At 31.3% G+C, this 20,112-nt stretch overlaps 3 protein-coding genes and 1 pseudogene across 3 annotated transcripts; 1 reads left to right on the top strand and 3 right to left on the bottom strand.

Moving 5' to 3' along the window:
• Nucleotides 1–256: 256 nt before the first annotated feature.
• On the top strand, nt 257–4,687 carry LOC108476407 (probable transcription factor PosF21). Its single transcript, XM_017778621.2, has 4 exons — nt 257–1,407; nt 2,611–2,743; nt 2,896–2,980; nt 4,164–4,687. The coding sequence occupies exons 1-4, from the start codon at nt 776–778 to the stop codon at nt 4,472–4,474; spliced, it is 1,161 nt and encodes a 386-aa protein (XP_017634110.1). The 5' UTR covers nt 257–775; the 3' UTR covers nt 4,475–4,687.
• Nucleotides 4,688–10,873: 6,186 nt separating this feature from the next.
• Nucleotides 10,874–12,127, bottom strand: LOC108475085 (uncharacterized; annotated as a pseudogene).
• A 1,544-nt stretch (nt 12,128–13,671) lies between these two features.
• On the bottom strand, nt 13,672–14,760 carry LOC108475084 (NAC domain-containing protein JA2L-like). The gene has a single exon (XM_017777085.1). It carries the CDS (start codon nt 14,758–14,760, stop codon nt 13,672–13,674), a length of 1,089 nt encoding a protein of 362 aa, XP_017632574.1.
• A 2,623-nt stretch (nt 14,761–17,383) lies between these two features.
• On the bottom strand, nt 17,384–19,022 carry LOC108474837 (RHOMBOID-like protein 13). The gene has a single exon (XM_017776862.2). It carries the CDS (start codon nt 18,565–18,567, stop codon nt 17,758–17,760), a length of 810 nt encoding a protein of 269 aa, XP_017632351.1. The 5' UTR covers nt 18,568–19,022; the 3' UTR covers nt 17,384–17,757.
• Between the last annotated feature and the right edge of the window lie 1,090 nt (nt 19,023–20,112).

Here is a 20,112-nt window from a genome sequence, read left to right as displayed (position 1 = left end):
AAATTAAAATCCAACCGTAACACTATTAATGAAATATTTGTTAAATTTGAGTGCATTATATTTAAATATTAAAATTAAGATTTAAAAATTAAAGCCTAATATTTAAAATAATTATTAATTAGGATTTAATTTTAAATCAGACAAATAATTAAAAGTAAAACTAAATTTGAAAAGTTTAAAATGTATAGGGACTAATTTTAAATTATACCTGAAAATAAAAGGAGTAAAATATAATGTCGTAGATCTCTTATTAGATATAAAATTTTATTTATTAATTTTCCCTTTTCTCTGTTTGGCCCTTTTCCCACCATGTGAAATCATATCCTTTGTTTTCGATTCCATTTCACTTTTAATTTTAAAAAAAAAAAAACATTTCATCATTAATTCCTCCCAATTTCCTTCCTTATATGAAATTTTTTGATTTATTTCCATTTATTCTCATTTTAATTTAATTTTTTTTAAAAAATCTAGCGTTAGACTTTCAAGTCCCTGAAAAATCCCATCATTTTCTGGGGAAAAGAAAATCTCTATTTAAACTACTGCTGTTGTTGTTTTTTGTTTTCCATTTTTCTTCACCAAATTCTCAGTTCGATTTTCAGTAATTTTCTTTTTATTTATCGTTTCCCATTTGTTTTCAGTACCCCTCTTCTTCTTTTTTTCTTCTTTTTCTAGTTTCAGATCTTTGCTTTTCTTAGGGTTTTTGTTCCTGCTTGGGTTTTAGTTCCAAAAAAAATAATAGAGATTTAGGGGTTTCTTTTTGAATTTTTCTGAGAAAATGGAGAAGGACAAATCGCCGGGCTTGCCACCGCCGTCTGGTCGGTATACTGGGTTTGCGGCCGTCGGGAATGTTTTGAACTCAACTGGATGTTTTGGTCAAAGTTCTGATGCGAATCGTTTTAGTCAGGATATTAGCAAAATGCCTGATAATCCACCAAAGAACTTAGGTCATCGCCGTGCTCATTCTGAAATCCTTACTCTTCCTGATGATATTAGCTTTGATAGTGATCTCGGTGTTGTTGGGGCGGCTGACGGACCGTCGTACTCTGATGATACGGAGGAGGATGTGTTCTCTATGTTTATCGATATGGATAAGTTCAATGCTTCTTCTGCAACATCGACTTTTCAGGTTGGTGAGTCGTCAGCCCCCGCCGCTGCTCCGGCGACTGCTCAGGTGGCTGCTGCTGCATGGACTGGGATGAATGGTGAGAACCAGAGTGTTACTGTTGGGTCTTCGGAGAAGCCGAGGGTTAGGCACCAACATAGCCAGTCGATGGACGGGTCGACCAGTATTAAGCCGGAAATGCTTATGTCGGGTTCGGAGGAAGTTTCACCTGCTGAGGCTAAGAAAGCTCTGTCTGCCACTAAGCTTGCTGAGCTTGCTATTATTGATCCCAAGCGTGCTAAGAGGTATCTCTTTTTCTTTTCTTTTTTTCATTACAATTTCTTATATATATACTCAGTTGATTGAATTGGTATATATTGTTAGCGTTTTTAATTATGAATTTAGTTAAAAGATTCATGCTTTAGAAGGAAGGATTGCTGTTTAAGGAGGTAGGGATTTTTACTTTTTTTACTATGATATTTGTTTTAATGACGACACAATTCTGTTTTATGAGTTTGGTGATTATATTTTGGGATGGAAGTGTGATCTAACTCATGGCTGAAGTTATATCAGTGTGGTATGTGTTGGTGAAAGAATTGTGCTACTTGCTCTCAAGATATTAATTTGTCGTTAGCTTAAATCCAGCATTAAGCCTTTTGCTTCGAGTTCCATGTGATGTTAATTTGTTGTTAGCTTAAATACCAGCATTAAGCCTTTCGCAACGAGTTCCATGTGATGTTAATTTGTTGTTAGCTTAAATCCCTGCATTAAATGTTCACAATGTGCTCCACATGTTGTTGTTAATTTCTTGTTAGCTTAAAGTCCAGCATTAAGCCTTTCATGACATGCTAATTTGTTGTTAGCTTAAAGTCCAGCCTTAAGCCTTTTGTAACGTGCTCCACGTGATGTTAATTTGCCGTTAGCTTAAAGTCCAGCCTTAAGCCTTTTGTAACGTGCTGCACGTGATGTTAATTTGTTGTTTGCTTAAATCCCAGCATTAAACCTTTCCGATGTGCTCCGCGTGTCATTAGTTTGTTGTTAGCTTAAAGTCTTGGATTAAGCCTTTCATAACGTGCTCCACATGATGTTAATTTGTTGTTAGCTTAAATCCCAGCATTAAGTCTTTTCCAATTTGCTCCACATGTTAGTTTAAAGTCCAGCATTAAGTGGTGTTGTTACTCTTTGTTTAACTCAATTCCCAGCATTAAGCCTTTCACTGTCATGGCAAGGCCGTCTTCATAAAGATGCCATGGCTCAGAGACTACTTAACTAGGTTTTAACTTGAAGCTAGCTTGAAACTAGGGCAGTTGCCTAAGTTATTGTTGGCTTTTTTATCTTCCCTTGTTTTCATCTCTTGGTAACCTCCTCTGTCCCCTCTTCTTCCTCTCTCCTTTAAAAGAATCTTCCCCTTTGTATTAAACTTATCTTTTCCACAACAGGGATGATTGTTGTTACCCTGATTTTTTTTCCAATTTGATGCTACCTTCTTTTTTCTTTTAAAAAAACAGGATCTGGGCAAATAGGCAGTCTGCTGCTAGGTCAAAGGAAAGAAAGATGCGATATATAGCTGAACTCGAAAGGAAAGTTCAGACGTTGCAAACTGAAGCAACATCACTCAATGCCCAGCTGTCTCTGTTACAGGTGGTTTCATAAGCTTCAAACCCTCTCCTTGATTGTGTGCCAAATGCTGTTATATATATTGGACCTTCATATATATATTATGATTTTGTTTTCTTTTAACTTATTTAGATCTAATGTTTCATATAACTCTTTTATCTGGTAACTATGAACAGAGAGACACCGGTACTCTGACTGCTGAAAACAATGAGTTGAAACTGCGTTTGACAACAATGGAGCAGCAGGTTCATTTGCAAGATGGTGGGCGCCTCTTGAGAACTTGTTCTTTTTAAATACCAAATACCAATATGTTTGCTTTATTGCATCCTTCCGTATACCTTTTTTGTGTAGTCCTCCTCATCTTGATGGAAAAAAATATCATGGGATAACATGCTATTTCATGATGATGTGAACATTTTACATGTGAGAATCTGGTTGAATGGACATTTTTAGTTTTAATAATACAATAAACAAGACTCTTGGAGAGATGTTTCAGTATGTGCTTAAATTGTTATTTAGTTTATTGAATTAAGGCGCTTTATTTTATCTCTTATAACACGAAGAGGTTCAGTAAGTAATTGCTGTTGTTGTTGTTTGTAAACAATTTTGTTTTTCATTCTTTCCACTGCACCTTTTTAAACGCTTTTATGTACTTCTGCTACTTATTGCAAAGATTTGAGATTATGTTTTCATTGGTATGGACGTGTGTGTATAGGGTCACACTGGTCGCTGTTTAAGGCTATTCTTTCTTGGCCAGACTAAAAAATCCTGCTTGCTATTGATTAATTTGGCTTTTATTACTTTATTTGTGACAATGTGCTAGTAACGATATGGATATGTATCGAATTTGAGAGAAAAAGTAGGTATTTATTTTGAATGGCTATATGACCCTTTGAGTTTGACTTCAGTTGGAAGCAGATAGTATATACTATAACCTTTGTTGGACTCCTAATTGCTCTAAATGTAGCATGTTTAGGTGAAGCCAGTTTCAATCATATTTTTGCACTTACATATCGAAGTAAGATCTATAACATGGCTGATATAGGTCCTGAATATTCAATCTTTGTGGAGTTGAGCTCGAGCTCTAGCAATTCAAGTTTGAGAAGAGAGTAAAATGTTTATTGAGTGAAGCCTGAGTAGATTACAAGTAATACCCCTAGCTTTTGATAATATGTGTTTTACTCAACTGTACCTCAGATTCCTTTCCATGCACAGAGACGGTATTTACTATTCCGATGCACTCGAGTGGTGCATGATGTAGCTTTTCCACTTTTGGTTTGTATATCAGTTATTATGATGTAGTGAGTAGCTTTTGATGTGGTTTTGTATGTAAGTTATGAATATAAATGCCTCTTGTTCTACTACTATAAACATGGGATTTATGTTTGAACTGCTTTCATTATCACTCATATTCATGATTCTTTTTCTTTTCGATGTTTGGTAGCATTAAACGAAGCACTGAAAGATGAAATCCAGCATCTGAAAGTACTGACCGGCCAATCTATACCAAACGGTGGACCGATGATGAACTATGCATCTTATGGAGTTAATCAACAATACTACCCCAATAATCAAGCCATGCATACTCTGCTAACCGCGCAGCAGTTCCAGCAACTTCAAATCCAATCCCAGAAACAGCCGCATCCATTCCAACCGCAACATCAAACTGGGGACATGGGAGTTAGAGGTTCCGTGCCAACCCCTAACCACAAAGATGCTTCATCGGATGTCAGCTTGACAGCATCAAAGGATTGATGGGTTAGATGTTTCTATAAGACTTGGTATTTTGGGTTCCTTTTTATAGATAGGGCATACGTTCCCTTCCATATTTGTTGTTTCACATCTCTTCATCTCTCTAGGCTTTTTTCCATATAAACTTTATTTCTAGGTTGTTATATTTACATGTAGGCGGAGACTGAACTAAGAGTTATATATAATATTATCCGGTATAGTTTTACCATTTCCGAAGTTGTCCGATTTTCGATCTATTTCGTGCCCCATTCTTGTTGCTCAGCTTGTTGCGTGTCATGTTACTTGGATTTGAATGTCTGATATGGGTATTTGGGCAAAAGTACACGGAGGCTTGCATTTTGCTCTTTTTACTAAAAAAGATGGGTAAATTAGTGCTTATACATTATATTAAACAGTAAAGCAGTATTTTTTTTATATAAAAAAATTTATTTTGACGTACAATGATAAATTTTTAATAATAAAAAATGATGAAATTGTAAACAGAAAAATCAATTTGCTCTTTGATTTTACATATAGAAATTAATTTATCCATATTTCTTAGAAGAAAAGACAATGCAATTTTACTCCTAATATAAGAATTTTTATGGTACTTTTACTTGAGTATTTGTCATGCTTTTTTGTTTTCCACATACATAAAGATAAAGTACCAGGCAGGGCCTTCGCTCTTTAGTGTGAGTATTTGTCATGTTTTTTTGTTTGTCATGTTTTTTTGTTTTTTGCATCTAATTTTACAGCTACTACTATTTTTACACTAATCACAAGTAAACATACTTTTTTTTTTTTTGGAAACCTTTGAATTAACCCTCTATCTTGACTTGAAAGTGTAATACAAAAGGCAACTTGAAAGTGTAATACAGAAGGCAATGTGTGACTGGTTAAGTTTGGGAGATCTTAATACAAAGTTCTTTCATAGTCATGCTCTTCAAAAAAGAAAAAAACAACCCAATTTTTGCAATTCGTAATTCTAATGGTGAGTGGATTTATGACCTGGAGACACTTCAATCTGAGGCGATTGGCTTTTTCAAAAATTTGTATGGAGAAAATCCCTATCTCATGGGAAGTTTGCCCCTAATGCCTTCCCCCAGCTTGATCTTGTTCATATCAAATTTTTGGGTAAATCAATTATTGATGAGAAAATAAGGGATGCTTTTTTTTTGACATTAGTGATGACTTCCATGCCTTTTTCTTCCAGAAACAATGGAGTATAGTAGGGGAGTAGTTTGCGAATAGGTTAAAACAATTTTCGCTAATGGTACTATGGGTTCTAATTTAAATAACATCCTGATTGTTCTTTTCCCTAAGATTTCAAATCCTGAGAGCTTTATACAAAACCGTCCTATAAGCCTTTGCACGGTTCTTTATAAACTTGTTATGAAGGTAATAGCTAATCGCTTCAAGCTTATTTTCTCCAAAATTATAGCTCATGAGCAGACTCGATTTATTGCCAGAAGGAATATTACTGACAACATTGTCATCACGCAAGAGGCAATTCAATCTATATGAAGCAGAAATAAAAGGAAGTGGATGACGATGAAAATCGACCTAAAAAAAGTGTATGATTGATGGGATTTCATCGATGTTTCATAACAAGTGGCAAGGATCCCGGATTATCTTAGAAATGTTATATTATCTGCTATTACTAACTCCACCTTGTAGGTTTTGTGGAATGGAGTCCTATCTAACAAATTCCACCCGATCAGAGGGATTCGATGGAGTTGCCTGCTTTCTCCTATGTTATGCATGAAATAGCTTGGTCACAGTATACATAATTCTATTTCAGTTGGGGAGTGGGGTCCTTTACGTTTGTCTAGATCAAGATCTGCCCTTTCTCATCTATTTTTTGTTGATGATCTTGTCATCTTTTGCAAAGCAGATTTGAAGCACGATAGAATCCTTAATAGGATTTTAGCACAATTTTGTGAGTTTTCAGGTCATAAAATCAATGCTTAGAAGACTAATATTTTCTTTTCAAACGGAGTGGATGCACAGACACTTTTAATTTTGTTATATGTCAATTTTAGCGTTTAATATTTATTACTTTTATCAATTTAACCTTTTTTTTTTTGGCTAAATTTGGTCATTAACCTTTTAAAAGAGTTAAATTATTTTTTTAATGAAAGTTTTGACTAAAACATTAATACTTCATTTGATTACTATAGTATAATAAACGAGTAAAAAATATGTTTAACATGTGTTTTAAAATATTTAGACATAAAATAAAGAATAGTTAATACAAATTTAAAGGCGAAAATTAGAAAGATAAATAAAACTCTTGTAAAAATAAGACATTTTTAAAATAAACGAAAATTGTTCATTTTCTTTGCTACAAACAAATCATATAAGTGGTTAAAACTATCAATTGTGAACTAGTTTATAATTAACCAATGACTAAAACACGTAGAAAAAATAATACTTCAACCAAATGTAGCATAATATTTTTAACAATATTGACATTGTAAAATCGCGTGGCAGTTTTTTTATACTTAAAGCTGATACGATACTATTTATCTAATATATCACATTAACAAGTAATTTAAAATTTATAAAAAATATTTTTAAAAATAAAATTATAAAATTTTCAAAAATAAACATGGAGTACATGTAAATTATCATGTAAGTTAAAATATTTAAAAATTTAACGTTTGAGTCACTATTTTTAATAAAATACTAATTTAATTATTTAAAAGGTTAATAATCAAATTTATCGTTTTATAAAATTGTTTGGTTTCTGCGCTCGCGCTGATGCGGTCGGCCACCATTTTCTTTCTTATCCTATGCCTTTTGCATTTTTGCAAGCTAAGTGTCTCCCTGTATAAAGGTGATATTACTTAAAAGGTTGTCGAAACCATTTTTTATTTGAAAAACGGAGATTAACTTTAAAAACGAAAATAGAGTCGCCAGCGATCCTTTTTAAGGTGTGATCGGATCACCTTGAGTTTGATCATTTTAATAAAAAATTTTGATTTATTAAAACAATGATTTTGGTTTACAAAATTCGAGAATAAAGGTTCGGGAGTCGGTTACGCACGAGGAAGGGTTAGCACCTTCGTAACGCCCAAAATTTGTACCGAATTGATTAAATAATGTCTTAACGTCGAATGTTTGAAAAGATTTTAGAATATGATCCTTTATTTTTTTTTAAAAGAATGTTTGAATAAATTAAATGGAATGCTAAGACCCTCTTATCTCGAAGAAATAAAATGTCACACCCAGTAAGTTAGGATACAACATTTCAAATCCTCAAAAATAAGTTCGTCTTTTAATTTTCAAAAGTCATGCATTTAAGTTTTAAAAAAAATACTCGGTTATTTGGGTCAAAGGAAAAATCTGAACCCGGTAAGTTAGGGCACAATTTCTCAAAATTTCAAATACAGAATATCGCTTTTTAAAAAAAAATCCCTACCTTGAGAAAATAAAGTGTCATATCCAGTAAGTTAAGACATAACATATTGAATTCCCAAGAATAAGCTTTTATTTAAAACTCACGTTTTGATTGAAAAAGGGTACTCGATTACTTAGATTCAACGAGAAAAATTGAAACCCAATAAGTTAGGGTACAATTTTCCCAAAGCTCCCAAATACCGAGTATTGCCTTATTTAAAATTTTCAATGAAATGTAATAAATAAATTAAATGTATTTTTATTAAAAAAGATAATTTGATAACATAGAGAATAAAACATGTGGCAATAACATCTCATGAATAATCTAAAAAAATAGGGAAATGCAAAGGAACAACTTAGAATATATGCAATAGCAGCACATCATATATTATAAAAATATCACCATTTATATCCAAGGGTCAATGAATAAGAAACCAATTTTAAAAGAAGTTTCAAATAAATCACACAAATAAAATATAACAAGTTTTTAAAATAAAGTAAAATAAATAATAGGAAAAAGAAAACTTGGAAATATTACTATATAAACTATAAGAAAATTTTAAAATAAGTAATAAATATAAGAATTAAAAAAAATAAACAGGAAAAAATAAAAGAAATAATATATCAAGTAGTAATGTACAAATAAATTTAAAATAAATATTCTAAAGTAAATAATTTGAACGAAAGCTTGAATTGTATCAAAATAAAAAATAAGAAAAATAATATATATGTAGCGTAAATGAAATTTCAAAATAAATAATATGCATAAAAGATTAAAAGTAAATAATATACAAAGTAATATATACACAGGAAAAAGCCTAATATAAATAATACATATAGTAGTAATAATAATATATAAAGGTATTTCATTTAAACAGTATGCACATGAAAAAATAATCACAAAAGTATGAAATCAAAATAATATGTTGAAACATGTTTATTCTAAAAAGAATAACTGAAACTTAATTGAGAGAAAAAAATAAAATCCAAGGGATAATTTACAAGTAAAACAAATTATTAAAACAGAATTTTGGGCTAAAATTAAATGCGTATAAATGTTCGAGGTCTAAAATTGAAAATGCCCGAAATCTTGAAATACTGCGCTAAGGGGGGGCAAATTGAAATAGCGCACAGACTGCAGGGACAATTTAAAATAATTTAAAAAACTTAAATATGGCCCGATTGAAGGCTAGCGCAAAGGAGGGGACCAATTGCGAAATTACCCAATTAAAGGTAAAATGCGCATGGTTCCAAGCAAAACGCGTACTGATCCCACTCCCCCATGCTGCTTTGTTTTACTATTAATTGAAACCATATTTTATTTCCTTTTTTTATCATTAAAAAATAACTTTTTAGAAAACAAAAAAAAGTTAAAACACCACTCTTTATTCATTTTTTTCAAAATAGAGAGAAGGCTCTCAACCCCCCTCTCATCTTGTGATTCACACCCAAACTCCAGCAGATCACTACCGCCAGCTTCATCATCAACGACCAACATGCATGGCGGCCGAAGCTCCTTTTCCAGGCGAAGAAAGGTATCTCCTTCGTTTTATATATTTCCCGAAATATGTGTAGATATATATATATAAGAGATTCAAAAGTAAAATAAATAGAGCAAATAAAAGAAAGTAAAAACCTTAGAATAACTCCCTTGATCTGTTCGCATTTCCTGAAGTGCTCTCTATTGTATGTAGTACAACTGTTTATTTTTTTTATCTCCCCTTTCTCCTAAAAAAAACTCCCCCTATACAAAATCGTATATTGGCTTTTATAGCAAATATTTACAACCCATTTTACACGTTTTCAGGTACGTGCGTGAGGGCATCACTGATGTGGCATGGTGGAGCAGTGCAAGATATTGCGGAGGAAGCGCGAGACGTGCGGTGCCTGGAGATTGCCCTGGGTTGTGGCGGCTGATGGTGTTTTTGTTTTTGTTTTTATTATTTTTTGGGCTGTTGGGGTTTGCTTGGGGTTTAGGTAATTAGGCTTGGTTTGCAATTTTGTTTTAGGTGTTTGATTTGGGCTGTGATTTGGACCCAAAGGTAGGTATTTGGGCTTTAATTGGCTTGTATTTGGTTTTGGTTTCTGGTGGTTTAGGCTGGGCTGAAAATTGGGTCTACAAAGGTCATAGAGGAAGTCTCTTTGATACGAGAGATCCGGAGATTCTTCACATAGGTCAGTGATAAAACAACTAAAATTCAAATCCTAGGGTTAAAATTTTTTCTTCATGTAAAGATTTATAATTTTGCTTTTATTTGATGGAGTAGTAAACTAGAAGGCCTTAACCACGGACAGAGAGGACCAGCAGTAGAGGTGCTCATAGGTTAGGTCGGGTTGGGTTTGAATCAGGTCTAAACATGATATTAATATATTTTATACTTATCTAAGTCTGGTCCAATCCGGAACCAAAACCTAAAATTTTGCCAAAATCTACCTATATTTACAAAAGATTAACCCAAGTCTATATTTTTATATATTTTTATTTATTAAAAATTTTATATAGTCATCTTAATATTATTTTAATGTAAATAGATTAGTATTATATATTTAATATAAGTTTATTTTTTTTGATGTGTTCTAAATTACACAATATATAAAAAAAATATAAAGTATGATAAATTTAAAACGGGTTAGGTCAGACCGGATTCAAGCCTTGAATGCTCAAACTCAAGCTCGACCTATATTTTAAATGGGTCTAATTTTTTTTTTCAAGCCAATTTTTTAGTCTTAATTTTGAGAGGACCTTCAAGCTTGGACAAGTAGGTTAAATCATGAACAGGTATAACTAGCACCAAATATGAATAGAAAAGCTATTTCTGAAAGGTACTTTTCCTTCGTAGGATTTCTAGGAGCTAAAACTTGTCGAGTTCACCAATTGGATTCCCTTGGAAATAAAAATAGTAACTTAGTTTATCATAAATGGGAAAAGGAGCTAGCATCTATGTATCTAGCTAAGTTGAAAGTTTGAGCTTCCATGTCATAATCCAAAATCATCATGAAAATAAGTTGGCTCTCCTTAATTTATATCTTTGGTTTCTTCTTCACCACCGACGACTTGAATCGAGCAGGGTTACTTGAAGATTCCGACACCTTTCTCCTATTTAAGCCATTCGATAAACAGGTCAAGTCCCCATCATACATGAAAACATCATCTGAAATCCTTCGAACAAATTCCTTTGGCTTCTGCATTAAAGATGACATCAATCAATGGGGCGTAGCCAGGGGAGGCTGGCATGGACCCTGGCCCCCCTAAAATTATAAAAATTCAATATAATCCTTTACAAATTATAAAACTATAAACTATAAAAAATTAAAATTTCATCCGGCTCCCTTAAAAAGATTTTCTGGCTTTGCCCCTGACATCAATGTTAGAAACATGGCCGCCTAGAACAAAGAGCAATCACAAGTGGTGATAATAAAAGCAATACACCAATTCTAACCTGGAAAATCGATTTAATGAGGGCTTCATCATCTTCTTCTTCTAGTTTCTTTTCCTGTTAGCATTATAACCTTGTAGTCAGAATCACAAAAGAGAAGAAATATAAGCATGCTAAGCAACGTGAGTACTACTTATCACTCCAATCCATGTTTGTATGTATGTATACTCATCTCCCTCTCACAACAAGCATGCGAGCATTCATAAAGATTATAATATCAGAGTTCAGATTTAAGAGAACTTGCATTTATTAAGCATGATTCAAGAAGAATATCTTACTAACATCAGAGTTCAGGTTTGGACTGCCACGAAGTATCTTAACTTTTCTGCGGCAGTGCGTTGCAAGGCCTCCAGCATTGAATCTACGCTCACCGTAGCATGTCTGGACTTCCTAGATTTCATCTAATCAAGTGCAGCAACGATGTCCATCTCTCTTTTTGAATCCAACGTTCGGTTCTCCAACCATTCCTTGAGATTTTCTTTTCTGTTTCTCTCTCTCTCTCTCTCCACTTCCACATCTTCAGAGCGCTCAAAATTTCTTGTTGCACCCGATTCAAAAACATAATTTTTATTTTGTGGATCAGTCTTTATCGTCATCTCAGCAAAGCAATTGGTGCATTTGAAATAAAACCTATGCATTCGGATTCCCTTAGATGTCCCGCTGATAACATCTTCTTTGCGGGAATTGAACTTGGTGCCTTGATAGATATAATTTCCGCATGTCTTGCAACGTATACTCCAACCTTCATCTGTTGATTCTTCGGCCGCCGGGCCCTCGGAAGCTTCGACGGATCGAAGTCCTGCGGGTAATATTTGTTCAGTACTTTTCTTTCTCCCATCATCGAAGATCACAAAGATTTTCGATCGGGATCTCAATCAAAATATAGCAGAGCGATGCAGATCCCACACCCAGCTCAGCTCGATCGGTGTTGTGAGAGGTGGTGATGAAAATAGTAACAAAATTGTTCCCATTTTTGTCAACTACTCGCAAGTATTTGAGATCGTTGCAACAAAATAACTTCGTTGAAGAAGTATTCCAACGATTGAATCCATAAAGAAGTTGGTAACCGAACCAAATGCGGTAATCATATGAATCCTGATTTGAAGAAAACTCTGAAATCAAATCCCATCTCTTCGTTGTTGGACCCCAAATTACTCGACAACATCTTTATTTATTAACTCGCAGATATAGTGATTGTTGGAACCTTCATGATTTAGATAAAATCTTATATATTTATCGTTCGACTTAGAAATTTAAATTCAAATCCAAACCAATATTTCTATTTCTACTACATAAAGTAACATCAAATCATCGTGAATTGAATTAGTGAATGTCGAAATAAACTCTATCTCTTCATGATTTGGCTTTGGATTTGAAATTTTTGATATAGGGTTTAAATCAAAATTATTTGACTCCTCCCTATCATTTAAAGAAGACTCCAAAATTAACTTTGATTTTGAATTTAAGGTTTCAAATATAAGGTTTATATCAAAATAGTATCAAAATTACTATTTTTATTTAATTATGTCGTGAACAATAACAACAATAATAAGTGTAAACTACAAAAATATTCACTTTTGTTTGGTACATATTACATTTTAGTCACTTATATTTGAAATGTTACATTTTTGTTACTTACGTTATCATTTTGTTACGAAATGGTCACTCTACTGTTAAACTCCGTTACCTCCCTAATGACAATCCTACGTGGCAGCCCAAATGAGTTTTTAATGCCAACTTGGATGTCCAATTGCTGAGATGAAAATAGGTTTTTAATCACGGTTAAATCAATTTTTTTTATCATTTTTAAAGAAGGCCAAAATATAATTTTACTTTTACTAATTTTAAAATTTAAAATTTCAAAGGGGCTAAATAAAAAATTTTCTATTTTAATGGGGCATGGGCCCCTACCAGCCCCATGGTTTTGCCCCTGTTTTTAAGTTGGTAGTTAAAACCCATTTAGACTTCCATGTTCGACCACTATTAGGGAGGTAACGGAGCTTAATGATAGAGTGACCACTTTATAACAAAATGATAATGTAAATGATTAAAACATAATATTTCAAGCATAAATGACTAAAATTGAATCTGAGACAAATGAAAGTGACTAATTCTATAGTTTACCCTAATAATAATAATAATAATAATAATAATAATAATAATAACTCCTATAAGAATTAGAAAAGATCAACTCCTATAAATATTAGGATTGAATAAAAAATTCATAAATTAAGTTACTGATAATAAATATAATAACAGAATTTTAAATAATTCCATTAAAAAATACAATGGCGATCCATTCTAATAAAAATTAGAAAATAACCTCTAAACGTGGTAATTACAAACTATGAACTACAGATAAACTACTTCAAACCCAAAAAATTAACCATTTTCAGATTTGGATAGATTTTCATATATGGATTTGAACAAATTTTCCTCTTCAAACTTGTTTGATTCAATGATAAAATTTGGAAAAATATAAAGCAGAGAATCGTCACTAATCCTTATATTTTGTCGTAAATAATGCCTATTTTCATCTTCATGATTTATATAAAATCTCATATCTTCATCTTTCGACTTCAAATTCAAATTTAAACCCAAACTATCGTTCCTATATCCGATCCCAAAAGTAACATCGCTGCTCAAATCTTCGTGATTTGAATTAGAGAATCTCGAAATTGACTCCATCTCTTCATCATCTAACTCCAACTTATTCGAATTTAGATTTGAACCTGCAACATCTTTATATATAACCTTAGGATCTTCACAATTCACATAAAATCTCGTATTTTCTTCGTTCAACTTCAAATTTAAATTCAAATCCAAACCATCATTCCTATTTCTGGTCTCAAAAGTAACATCGCTACTCAAATCTTTATCATCTGAACTAGAGAATATCGAAATCAACCCCATCTCTTCATCATTTGGCTTTGAAGGTAGGTTCATCTCTTCATGATTCTTCTTCGAACTTAAGATTCTTCTCTTCTTCATATTCAATTTCGAATCCGAATCCGAATCAGCGGCATTTTTATTTCTAATCTCGCAAATAACAGAATCGTTCGAATCTTCCCGTTTCAAAGAAAACTCATGCATAATCCAATGCCCATTATCCAGATTCATACATTCATCGTTTTTGCAACTAAAAGTAAAATACTTATGATACCCTAAAAGCTTACCACTGTCATCATAAACTTCTTTCGCATTCCGAGCAAGCCAACATCCCGAACCGGCGGTCCGATCGATTCTCAATTTACTCTTCTTCTTCAACTTAGTGAAAACCCAATACGAAGTTTTCGAATTTTTGTCGAAAATATTCCAGGGCTCTTTATTTTCACCATAAATATCAACCTGGATTAAAGGACTAGAAGGCAAACACTCTCCAGTTACAATTGGGAAAAGGAAACGAATGAAAATTTCTTGTCTTGAGGGACGAAATTGATAACCATGGGGGACTGGACTAGAATTCAACATTATGAATCAACAGCTAAAGCTTAAATACATATCCATATATATCGATATAAAAATATTTTAAAAATTATAGATAAGACTTGTTCACATAGAATCCTTATAGACTTAGGAATACTACCTCTTCCAAATTGGAAATTAGAATATTTATATAAATTATTTTTATAGATAAATCTTTAAATATATATCGGAAAAAGCTAAAGATAAAATTCTTAATTTCGATTATATTGGTGACAAAGTTAATTCATTCAGAATAAGGATTTCTATATTATCTATTTTAATGATTAGATCAGATGGAGGCGAATCATATTTTGAGATAGAAATCTCGTTCAATATTTGAGTGAATTTTAAAATATTAAATCCGAGTATAAAATAAAATAAAATATACTGAGTTTGATTAATTTTGGTTGTTTCATTTATTTATTATTTATTTATTTCAATGTCGTAATAGGGTGAACAAAATCTGATTTAATTTGAATAATTCGATAAAAATTTAAATTTTGAATTAAATAGTTCGAGTTATTTGAGTTAATCAATTATTCGAATCAACTTGAATAAAAAATTAAAATTTTGGTTTAACTCAAATATGAGTTACTAGGGTGTTTTGGTAAATGTTTACCTTTTCTAAATTTAAGTCAAAAGCATTAAGTTATAAGGTAAAATTACTTCTTTTTTTTAATAATTGTTTACCCATTAAGTTAAAAGGTAAAATCATTATATTGTTTATGTAATTAAATATTAAATAATCGATCTATGTAAACGCAACATTGAGTATAAATAATAGGATTCGTTAACTCGACTCGACTTGACTTGAAATTTTTTTACTCGATTCGATTCGAAAAAATTTTAAATTAAGTTCGGTTGCTAAAATAGAATTCGTCAACTCGACTAACATGAATTTTTCTTACTCGATTCGACTCGACTTGATCGAATACTCACTCTTAGTATGGAGTTGTTAATCACGTTAATAGAGTTTAAAAATTTATTATAAAATGAGGGTAAGATATTTTAACTCTACAAATACAGTTAATAAACCATCACATGACCTTAATTGATATTTATAAAAAGAGTAAATTACATAAATAGTCATCTAAAATAAAAAATTTGTAATTTAAGCTCTCATGTAACGTAGTTCGATTAGTTTGACCACTTCCGTTAAAATCACAAATGAGAAGCTAACATGATAGGTAAAAAAATCAGTATAATATCAAATTTAGCACTCTACTTTTACATATTATATCAATTTAGTCATAATTTTAAAAATATAACCCTCAAAATTGACAAATTAACTCAATTTGATCCCAATTCTAAAAAATTTAAAAAAATGTATAAAGGGACAAATAATTTTTAAAAAATAATAAAAAATTTAAATTTTATATTAATATTAATATTAAATAAAATGAAAATCCCCTACACCCCTCTCCCCGTCACACCGCCGTCCCTTTTTAGTACGTAAGGTCGGTCCGTCTGTTGACAACTAAGCCGGTTTTGGACCACTTGTTAATTCAGAATCTTATGTTTGTTCTTCTCGGCAGCTCAGTGGACAATTACTTAATCCGAAGTTATAGAAGGAGCAGAGAGGAAGAGGGAGAGGGACGGGGCTGTGGGATTTTTATTTTATTTTAAATTAATATAATTATATAGTTAATATTAATATTAATATAAAATTTAAGGATAAATTGTTAAAATAATCATTTCTGTTTGTATCAGGATACACTTTTAATCACTTATGTTTGAAATCTTACATTTTAGTTATTTATATTATTGCGTTATAACATTTTAGTCACTAAACGTTAATTTCTTTTAATAGTGCAACAGTAAGCTGACGTGTCAATTTAAATCATAATTTCAAATAAAAATTTTAGGTTAGATTTTAATTCAAAACAAAAAATATGAAAATCAATTGTATAATTTAACTTAAAATTTTTATTTGAAATGAAAATTTAACATGCCACGTCAGCTAACCGTTACACCATTAATGATAATTAACGACTCAATGACTAAAATATTACAAGACATTAACGTAAGTGACGAGAACGTAACATTTCTAACATAAATGACTAAAATATAACTTGAGATAAACAAAATAACTATTTTGATACTTTACCCAAAATTTAGATAAAATATTTTTTATTTACTTTTTAATTTTTTTAAAATTAGGATCAAATTGAAGATTTTAAGGATTAATTTTTAAAATTATGACTAAATTGATATAATATATAAAAATTAAAGACTAAATTGATATAATTTATTATAATATGTAAAAGTCAAACACTAATAGTAAACAAACATTAATGCATCACAATGCTAGCTAACCTTGAAGGATCTTTCATCTTGGCTCCTTAAATAAAATTTTTATCTTAAAGTCTCATTTAAATTATAAATTAATTTACGATAAAATTACAATTTAACCTTCAAAAAAATATATATATATATATATTTAATCCCTTTAAAAACAATATAATCATATACTAATATACTATAAAATTATGCTTTAATCTCTAAAAAATTTATTATTCGATTTTGGCCTCCATAAAAAATTTCTGGATTCACCCCTAAATCTAATCACACCAATAGTTAAGACTCGGCCAATAAAACTCCACATTCAAACTGAATCAAAAAGATAAAATCCAGAGAAATACATGTTTTTATTTTATTTATTTATTCAAGTTATATTCAAACATAAATGTCATATGAATTTGAATTTTCAACATCATAAACTACATGGTAAAATAACAATAATGATGAACAATTATCAGTAAAATTGAAGTCCACACTTAGCAACAAAGAAATTTATGTAAGCATCTTTTGTAAGTTCAAAACCAGACCTGAAAACTTATCTGATCGTATCCGATGAACGCAATTGATCAGAAACATCAAATCGTCAAGAATCTCCCGGTTTTTCCAACTCCGGAATTACCATTGAACTGCAGTGCTGTTAAGGGATGAGACAATGATCCGGACCAAAATTGTACATATAATGGCAACATCTTCAGAAATGAACTACGCTATTTCGATGCCTCCAAGTGGAACCGAACTCATCTGCAATGTTCTACTGTTTCCCATAAACCGAACAGAAGGCAGAGAAGGATCCGTAACGGATTCAATTTCGAGGAAGTTGAAATCATATGCACCAGACCGTTTCAAACTGAATACAAAAACAAGTACAATCCATCCCAACATCGAAACAGCCCAATAATTAGTCATCCCATGAATCAAACCCCAAGCTATAGCATACCCCACTATGATTCCCGATAAATGACCGAGAAAACTCGCTTGCGGGACGATAATCGAAGTGAAAATCAACGACTCGAATGGCGCGAAACTAATAGGAAGCGAAATGAGTCCGAAAAGATCCAATTTTGACGAAGGTTGCTTAACGGACAAAATCGTCATCCAACCGAAAACAACACAAGAATACCCAACAGCGGTAACTCGCCGGAAATACTCGATCTTAAACCGTTGAATCAAGATATGGTAAATTCCTAGTACAAGTAAACCGGATAATACGACTAAAACAAGTGTATATTGTAGATAATAAGCTATTCCAAGACCTAAATAATCTAATTGTTCAACAATACCAAGACTCCAAAGAGCACTCATATTGAAAACAAGATGAATAACACTGATATGTGAAAAAGCTGAAGTAATTAACCTCCAATAGTGACCTTCAATGGCGGTTTCATAACTTATACCAACATGTTGATAACCAATGTTCTTCTTTTGTATGTAAAACCATATTGTTGTACATATACCTATTATACAACTTGTTGCTGGTTTCTCCATTACCTCATAAAACAATGGCTTCCCCATTTCTAAAAGAAAATTGCTTCAGCCTCCTAATTTTGTACTTTCTTCAATCAATGGATCAAAACCCAGAATTTCTATTCAAGAACCCATCAAAAAAATTCACTAAAAAAACCCAAATCTTGCATGAACTGAGAAACCCAGATCTAAAATACCCAATAATTTTCAAATACTAATAAATTAAATACAGAAAAAAAGAAAGAGGAATTGGGGGTATTTCAGAGTGGATGGATAAAATGGTTGAAGCAAATAAAAAAAAAAAGAGAAAATTGAGAGAATTTAAAAGGAAATTTAAGAAGGGAGATTTGGGATCTTACTTTATGAGCTTTGATTGTAATTTTGTAAATCGATTTCACTTTTTTTTTTTTTGGTTGCCTTTCTAGATTTTACTTCTGGTTTTTCTTTTCGTACTTTACCAATAGAAGATCAGGGAAATGATTCAATGTTTTTAATTTGATTAATAAATGTGTCTGGGACTCTCGCGAAAGAGTTAAAATAAAAGGTTTATACTAATATTTGGTCCTTTAACTATGTTCTTTTTCTCATTTTGGTATCTAAACTTTTTTTTGTTCCATTTTGGTACTTAACTATAAGTTTTTTCCCATTTTATCCAAAAATTACTGATGTTTAATAAGAATGTGCCATGTGACATATTATAGACAAATTTTCTTTTTGGGCAAAATGGGATGAAAATGATAATTTAGTTATCAAAGTGGGACAAAAAGATTTAGGTGCCTAAATGAAGAAAATGTATAGTTCTAGAGCTAAATCCAAAATTAAAACTTAACCGGGTTGGTTGGGTGATTTTTTTTTTTCATAACCGGTAGGAGGTAATCCGAATTTTTCATTTATTTTAAAAGGTCAAATTTTAATTGTTGGTCCCTCTATTATGATCAAATTTAAAATTTAATGCTTATACTTTAATCTGACACAATTTGGTCTTCTAAGTTAATTTAATTCTACTAGTTGGTTTAGATAGTTAACACTAATTATTTTGGTTAAATGTTTTTTTTCTTTTTCTTTTGCCATAAGAACAGCAACTAAATTATTATATTTCCCATTGGCTTTTCTAAAATAATAATATGAAGAATTAAATTATGCCAAATTAAAAATATAGGGATTAATTTATTCAAAAATATAGGATTAAATATCATATTTGAGAATAAAAATTTATCAAAATTATAATTTGACTTGTTTTAAAAATATTTTAAAATATTAAAAATTTAAAATATAATTTATATTGATATAAAAAGGTTTTTTTTCTCTTTACATCACTACATAAATTTGGATTGATGGGGAATTTTCATTTCTTAAGGCTAATTGTTGATTAATAGGGACACATTTTAATTTCTATAAAGTAGAAAACATATTAAATATTTTTATTGCAATGAACTAGTAGTATGTATTTATTTTTCTTTAAGCAAAGGTAATTATAATTGTTTTTGGTGAATTATAAGAGGAGGATAAATCTCTAACAACAAAGTCACTAGCGCAACTCAAGCTTAGACCATATCTAGGGCGGTGAACACTCTAACCATTAAGCCAATTAAA

The sequence above is a fragment of the Gossypium arboreum genome, chromosome 3 (genome assembly GCF_025698485.1).
Source record: "Gossypium arboreum isolate Shixiya-1 chromosome 3, ASM2569848v2, whole genome shotgun sequence".
Classification (NCBI taxonomy): domain Eukaryota; kingdom Viridiplantae; phylum Streptophyta; class Magnoliopsida; order Malvales; family Malvaceae; genus Gossypium; species Gossypium arboreum.
The sequence above is the reverse complement of the archived record's forward strand: the minus strand, read 5'-3'. Positions and strand labels throughout refer to the sequence as shown.